Source organism: Propithecus coquereli, unplaced genomic scaffold, assembly GCF_000956105.1.
Source record: "Propithecus coquereli isolate 6110/MARCELLA unplaced genomic scaffold, Pcoq_1.0 Scaffold163, whole genome shotgun sequence".
NCBI lineage: Eukaryota > Metazoa > Chordata > Mammalia > Primates > Indriidae > Propithecus > Propithecus coquereli.
Window position 1 is genome coordinate 3,104,812 of NW_012140858.1, and position 8,454 is coordinate 3,113,265.

The 8,454-nt window shown below is 42.3% G+C and overlaps 1 protein-coding gene across 1 annotated transcript in view; it reads right to left on the reverse strand.

Moving 5' to 3' along the window:
• Nucleotides 1-8,454, reverse strand: part of WDR31 (WD repeat domain 31) — a 27,043-nt gene that overhangs the window by 15,175 nt on the left and 3,414 nt on the right. The window contains exon 2 of the mRNA XM_012641137.1: nt 4,593-4,782. Within this exon, the coding sequence (XP_012496591.1) occupies nt 4,593-4,782 (190 nt within the window). The remainder of the gene's footprint in view (nt 1-4,592; nt 4,783-8,454) is intronic.

Below are 8,454 nucleotides of genomic sequence, written 5' to 3' on the forward strand. Positions count from 1 at the left end.
ATATTTTTAAAAATTTCTCAGTTTTAATGTCAAAAGATGGTAGAAGAGCAGGGATATGAATCCAATCTATAATCTACATAAACAAAACCTCTTTGGGGGTCCTCAATTTTTAAGAGTGACAAGAAGTCCTGAAGGCAAATAGTTTGAGACCTACTAACCTAGAAATTAAATAATGTTAATATAGAATGATATAATTAGAATAAAAAGAAAAATTAAATGTATTCCAGGTATACTTGCCTTGTCCCCCTCAACTAACACGACTAGAACTAAAAAGAAAGAGAATGAATTATACATTCAAAGATGCTCATCCATTTACTCATTCAGGAAACCCCTCCTAAGCACCTAATTTGTGCAGGTCCTAAACCAGTTGTGAGTGAAACAGAGAGGGGGAAAAAAAAGAGAAACCTGAAGATGTGACCAGCATAAACATTAAACATTTGCTGGTTCTGAATCTGACTAGGGGACAATCCCTAATACTACAGGTCATGTGTCCTCTGCAACTAGCTGCTCCCTGGGACACCAAAGAGCTGAGGGAAGTAAATGGAGTAGTGGGAATACCCAGTCCCTATTTCTTCTGGGGTTTTGCTTAAAGAAGTTCTAGGGGATGAACTTCCACTGGGCACGACCAGCCTACTTCTAGGAAGAACTGTCTACATGGAGAACAGCAGGTAAAACTTACCAAGTTAAGCGTTCTCATTCATATTATTATCATTAAAAAATAGAGTATTCCAGGAGAATTTCAGCCTACATTTTGAGAATTTGCCAGAATTGACCTAGCAAGAACAGGTAACCAGTACAGAAGCACGATGCAGTGGAAAGAACACTGTGAGTGGCATCAAGACACCTGGGCTGCACCCCAGCTCTGCCTCATCCCACTGTGTATCCGTGAAAAGCTCCATTCCCCACTCTGGGCCTCAGCCTCCCCATCCAGAAAATTAGGGCACTAAATGATTTTTTAAATGATTTTTAAAATTTTAAAATATTAAGGGGGCACAAATGTTTTTGGTTACATGGATCGCTTTTGTTAATACTTGAGTCTCAGTTATAGGTGTTCCCATCACCCAAATAATGCTCACTGTATCCATTAGGCAGGTTTTCTAAATGGTTTTTAGTAGAGTATGTGCTCCATAAGAAGCAGCCCTCTCATTATTTCACCTCTGTACATCAAGTAGCTTGCACAGTACTCTACAACAAAAGTATTTGTTGTGAGTAGTAAATCTAAGGTTCCTTCCAGTTCAGACATTCTAGAATTCTCTATAAGAGGTCACAGATGTGCTGAGAGGAAAAACTCCAGGATAATTTTCAAAAACCTTGGGATGTTGTGTTGTTTATGGACAGACAGACAGTGTAGGGCTTCGTATCTTCCAGCTTAACCCATTTTCAACACTGTTATCAAACTAAAGACAGATGGCATTCATAGATCTAGGTCACTGGAAACTGCAGGTGCTATAAATGGATTGGCTCTGCCTAGAACTGATTGGATTCTTACCTGGTATATTCAGAGAGCCATACTTTTCAGGTGAAGAGTATTCATGGGACATTTTAAGGAAAAGATAACTTTTAGAATTACTTACCCGTGAATCAATAGGATCTTCTTGGTGAGCTGCTGTATTCAATGATTTGTAATGAGTATCTTCTGGAAAATATTAACAGTTCAGGCAGCCACTTCCTAATCTCTGTAATTAGTGAAAAGATGCTCAGGTTAATCTCTATCTAAGCATGTTAGCACCGAAAAGAAATTTATAAGGTAAATAAGGACCTTGTTTAAAGAGACTGTTAAGTGTAGTTTTCCCTCACAAAGAAAGAAATATCTCACAAAATTCCAAGATTATATAACTCTCACATTTCCGACAATTAGGAAAAGTATACTGTAATGTTAATTATACATCTATTTTAATATGCAAATATATTTAAATACATCATTAAACATTTTTATTTTACTCATAATATAGTACTTCTGTTCATCAAAAATCTTCAGCATTGACTTACTTCAGAGTTTACTGCTTTTGAGAAAAAGGCAATTTCTCTTTTAAATGTATGACTCCTAGAATTTGAGATGGAAGAGCTTTTCAAAATCATCATATAAATCTTTTATTTAAAGATCTGGAGAATAGTGGCAGAAATATTATTTGCTCAAAATTATAACTAGGTAGATCTCTTGACTTCTAGTCCAGAATATAAATGTCTAAAAGAAGAAACAGTTTTATTGCATTTTAACAATTCTATTTTAATAATTCAAATAAATCCTAATTATCGAATGACAGTGTAGCTTATTCTGAGAAGTCAGAGCAGCACAGAAGAGTCAGAATAACATTTGATCTTAGTGCATTAGCGTCTGAATTAGGGCTAGTTCTGAATCACAGTTCTACTGTGGCCTTAGTCAAATTGTTGAACCTAAGTCTCAGTTTCCTATGCGTAAAATAGGATAATAACTCTATCACTAGCTTCTATGAAGATTAAAAATAGCACTTAAGATGTGCCAGGAAGTGCTCTAAGTGCTTTATATTTATTAAATCATTTAATCTACTCCACAAGCCTCTGAGATAGTTACTGTTACTACAGGTTGAACATCCCTAATCTGAAAATCCAAAATCTAAAATGTTCCAAAATCTGAAACTTTTTGAGTGCCAACATGACACTCAAAGGAAATGCTCATTGGAGCATTCTGGATTTCAGATTTTCAGGTTAGGGATGCTCAATCAGTAAGTACATAATGCAAATACTCTAAAATCCAAAAAAAAATCCAAAATCTGAAACACTTCTGGTCCCAAGCATTTTGGATAAGGGATACTCAACCTGTATAACCATTTTGCAGATGAGAAAAGTTAGGCACAGAGATGTTAAATAACTTGCTCAAGTTTACATCACAAATAAGTGGTAGAGCCAAAACTTAAACCCAGGCAATCTGACTCCAGAGGCCCTGCTCTTGACCAGTGTACTACTATACTGCATCTCTACAAAAACCAGTGCATATAAAGCCTTCACTTCAACCTGGAAAACTGTTAACAATAAATGATCGTTACTAGCATGATTATGAGATTAACAGTAATAATAAATGGAAGCAATTTCACCTGTATTAATTCTGCCCATAATACATGTATATTAAACATATATACCAAATATACATAGATAACATATACAAATGGATATGAATCTGGAGGATATTAAGCTGAAGTCAACTATGGCCCCTGACCAGAGTGATTGATCCCAGTAAGGCAAAGAATTCATTATGTTATATATCAAGGCAATTAAAAAATCTCAAGAACGAAGTATATGTCTACATTTTTATTTTATGAGTAAACTAAGACTACAAAAATACTATTAAGTTATCTTCCTTTGTTTATATTATGAATGTGTAATACTTGAGAGGAGGGATAACATCTTGTTCATTTCTGTATCTGTGCTTTGAGTATGGAGAACGGATGCAAGGCAAATATATCTGTTGAATGAATGAATGGCATACTAAGATGAAAGAGTCTACTTGATGGGATGCTTTTTAAGGGCCCAACAACATAATGGCCCTTTAGAACTGCCCAACAGCAAATCCTTCAGGGAGCAGTCACCCTTGTGTTGTCTCAGATTTCAGGCCCAGAAAGGCTGGAAAGGACTTGGGAAAGCCTACAAACTTGATTATGGCTTTGGATGTCCTTGCTAGTTCCAGTTGGAACCAGGCCTAAATCTGAATCCCAAAAGCCACTTCTGCCCCAATCTGCTTTCCAAAGGGCCTTGAAATACCCAGTGGTCACTCTAAACATAACTCAGAAAATTCTCTTTTAACTTTCCAATGCAATATTCCTTGACGTACATCAGTACATATCCAATCCTTCTATTCCATGAAGAAACCGGGACCCATTTGTGACTTGGTGAAGGTCACAAGGGCAGACCTGGTGGACCAGACCTCATTTCCCTGGACTTCCTCAGTCCATTGCTCATGCAAATGCTGATTTCCCATCTTCCTCCCTCTCTCCAAATCTCCCTCTGCATACATTTAACCTATACTCTGGGAGACCAAGGCATCTATACCAAAACCATGCTCTAACAGAAACAAAACCACAGGCAGAAGCACCTGGAAGATGGTGTAGTTCGACCCTCTAACGGACACAGATAGGGGAAACCGAGGCTCAGAGAGTAAGAGGGTCTTACCCAAAGTTACTCGAGGAATCAGTACTAGGCCAGAACTCTTAAAGTTACCTCAAGTTTTAGGAACAACCTGCGTGCAGTTTTTCCTTTCTGGCTGTTCAGATCACAAATGTTCCTCTCTCTGCCCATTATGCAAACGGCTAAAGCTTATTTTTGATATATACGAGGAGGAAGGTGAGGAGGATTTCCCCCAAGATGGATGCGCCAGCCCAAGGCTGACTCTCAGAACCCGCTCTCCCTTTCGGCCAGAAATGGGCGGGTGCGGCCCAGAGAGCGCGAGGGCTCCACCCTCCCCGCCTGCTGCTACCCGGCTTTCTCCCGCCTGGGCTTCCATACCCACCGGTGGGCTGGCGGGGTTGGAGCTGAGGCCGGCTGGGAAGCGGAGCCGGAGGATGTCCGTAGTCTCCAACTCCACAGCCTCCCGCGCCTCCGCCCCTAGCAACGAGGCTCACGTCGCTAGGGCGGGAGTCCCAGCGAAAAGCTTCCGGGCGCCCTTGCTGGACGCCGAACGGCAGTTCCGCTCGCCTGACGTCTCCCGGGAACCGAACGAGAGCGCCCCTCCCTGTTTTCTTAATGTAACAATCCGTTGATAAGGTCCAGAGAAAAGGACAGAGGTGCCCAAGACCACGCTGCCAGAAGAATCTAGGTAATCCAAGAAAATCGGGTATCACTGTAACAGCCACAGAGGAAGCACTTAATGTCATCTTTTAAATTATTATTAGCTCAGATAGAGGTGTTGCCTTATTTCTTTGGAGTTTTCCCTGAGTCCAACCAGAGATCCCTCCTTTGGACACTTCCCCAGTCCCCCACTCCGTTACTCCTTACATTGTTTTTTTCTTTCATCAGACCGTTACAGCCCGGCACCATAGCAAGAAGGCCTCTCAGCACCTTTTTGAGATGCAGTGGGAAGACAGTTCTAGAAACTAACAGCAGCCACAAGACAAAGTTTTTACAGCTGCCGTCGCATTGCTTCCTAACTAGAGTCCATTCACATCTGTATTCCTGTTGCGCAGCACAGGGCTTGGTATACAGAAGGGGCTTGTTGAATGTTTGTTGAATGAATAAATGAATGGCAGGGATCCTATCCAACATTTCTTTTGCACCCTAGTAGATGCGTCTGCTGTGCTGATCTCCCACCAGAATAGCTTTCAGTGAAGATTTGTGGAGTTTCTGAAAGTTGAGTGCCTGTGAGGGAGTGGAGATGGGAGAGAAGTTTGCCTTCACGGAGTATCAGGGCTGGCCAATGGGTCTATCTTCCAGCCAAGGGAGGGAATCCCCACCGCAGCATCCCTGATGGGGGTTCCTGTAGCTCTTGTTGATGCTCCTTCGGTGATGATGCACTTATTACTTTCTGAGTCAGTGACCTGGTGTTGGGAGATTTCCTCCTGGCAGGAGAGGAATGTACCCCTATGCCACTTGCAACACTGACCTTAGTTCAGAGCTGAGGGTTCTCTCTACAAACTTAATCCCTCTTCCCCTAATAGCCTAGTAAGCCACAATCAGGATAGACTTACTGCTTTGTCCTGGAGAATGGAGCTAGACTCAGTGCAGCTACAGAGTTGGATTGCTAGATCTCTGCCCTCATGATGTTCCTGCTCTGGAGATGCAGCCCCCCTGAGAGATGCTTTAGGCTTAAGGCACCAGAGACTCCCAAACTGGTACTGCAACCAGACCTCTTCCTGAACCAGACCTGTATGTCCACCTGCCTTCTGCCCATCTCCATCTGGCTGTCTAAAAGACACCTCATCCTTGACATGACTCATACTGGAAACATCATCTTCCCCTCAAACCTGTTCCTCCTCTTTTCTAAGTGCTGAGCACTATCATTCAGCAATCACCCAAGCGAAGGCTCTAGGAGTCATTTATAACTTCTCCCTGTCTTCCTTGTTTGAGAACAATCCCCAAGACTTCTCAATTCTGCCTCCCAAATATCCTAAAAATAAAAATCTCTCCACTTCTCTCTACCTACCACCTAGGTTCAGGCCAACATCATCCCAGGGTGTGATAGATTAAAAATGACCACAAATTCTTTGTAGCTTCTCCTATCAGCGCTGCCCTCGTAACTTGTTTTTACCAATAGAATGCAGCAGAAGTGACATTGCAATACTTCTGAGTTTACTTCTGCAATACTTCTGCTCTGATCCTCTTGGAACACCACCACATGGGAAGAAGATTAGGCTAGCCTATTTGAGAGACATGGCCCATCCAATAGCCAGCACCAAATGCCAGACATGTGGGTGAGATTATTTTGAACTATCCAGCCTTAGTTGAGCCATCAGAGGACTGCAACCATATGAGTAACCATCAGAACAACCCAGCTGAGCTCAGCTCAATTTACTAATCCAAAGTATTATAAACAAAACAGTTTTCATTTTGAGCCACTAAGCTTTGGAGTAGTTTATATACATAATAGATAACAGATATCCAAAGTGAAATTCAAATTCCTTCATTAGGTCCATAAAGCTTGGTATATATCTCTTTAGCCTCATTTTCCAATTCTGCCTCCCACATTATATACTTCAGTGGTTTGAACTACTTGAAGCTTCCTGACTCATTGTGCTAGCTGTTACCTTTGAATCCATAATTTCATGCACACCCCTTCCTAACCCTCACCTCTCATCCCTCAGCTTTACACTACCAGTGCCTCTGTCTTAGCCTATTTTGTGCTGCTATAACAGAATACCACAGACTGGGCAATTTACAGTGAACAGAAATTTATTTGGCTATGGGTCAGAGGCTGGGAAGTCCAAGATTTAGGGATGGCATCTGGTGAGGGCCTTCTTGCTTCATCATAACATGGCAGAGGGCATCACATGGTGAGAGGGAAGAAGCTCGCTAGAGGGAAAGAGACTGAACTTACCCTTTTTTCAGGAACCCACTCCCACAATAATGCCATTAATCCATTCACAAGAGCAGAGTCCTCATGAACTAATCACCTCTTGAAGGTCCCGCCTCTCAACACTGTTGCATTGGGGATTAAGTTTCCAACACATGTACTTTCAGGGGCACATTCAAACCATAGCAGCCTCCAGCTCTGTCTTATGTAAATATAATCCTAGTTCTTGACTCTTTATTGCCTGAGTTGGTTGTTCTTTCCTGGACTTGCTCAGTTTAGTAATGTCCCTCCTGTGAAATGGGCTGGTCCTAAGAGCCCTCTGGAGAAGAGAGCTGGTCTCATCTAGTTTGGTCTGGCCTGAGAGGAGACAACTCTGTCATTGGGGGCCTAGACTTCATCACAGGGCAACCATGTGATCTGAGTTTGTCTGTAATGGCAGACTGCCAAATCCCTTTTAAAAGTGGCAGTTGAAACTGGCTGTGCTATGACAACATCACAGGAGGAAAAGAAGCCACAATGTCGATAGTCCCACTGCTACTCCTAGACACTGTGCAACCGCAGGCAGATGACTTCCAGCTCCAGCACCAGAGATGTTGGAGCAGGATCGGAGGAGGAAGGGGGAATGGGAATAGGGCCTGGCAGGGTGGGGCCCACCAGGCTGGCAGAAAAGGCTGGACCTGCCACTGAGGAGCCCACCTGAGGGAAAGTAAAGGCTGAGGAGGAATAGTTCTTTCCGAAGACTTTCCTAAATGTTCACTAAAAAAAAGTTAAGAAAAAAAAAAAAAGACCGAAACCAAATGTCGTAAATGAGCAAGTGAAAGGGCAGGTTATAGAGCAGGATGGACACATAATCCCAATTTTATAAAAAGAAGTAAACTCCCGCCTGTATCATACAGTGGGGGCTAATGAATGCTTTGCCGTACACGTAAGAATCTGTGAATATATTTGTAGCAGGTTTTCACACAATATAAATTGTATGAGGTTCTCCGGAGACAGAGAAGCAGAGTTCATGGCATAAAAAGAAATCCTGCACTTGCTAGTCCTCTGCCTGGAAAGCTCCTTCCCTGGTGTTTTCATGCCTTGCTTTTTCCTGTGCCACTTCTCCGAGTGGCCTCCGAGATCATCTTTTCCACACCACACCTCCATCGTGCTCTCTTTCCTTTAGTACTTGAATCTTTTCATAGCTCTTATCACTACTGACATTATATTACATATCCATCTGTTTTATATGTCCATGAAAGCAGACTTTGTTCTCTTTGACTATTGTCTTCCCTGCGTCTTAAATAAGGCCTGCACACACACAAACACGGGTAGGGGCTCCATAAATCTGTTGAATGACTAAAATGTAACAAAGGTGTCCATTCTTCTCTGTCCCCAGTTGAGGGTGTCTTGCCTAGGCAAGAAGGTTCAAGTACAGCCCTGCCCACACCCCCAAAGGCCCTAGAAGTCCCCTAAGACCTCTAAGCAGCTTTCGAACT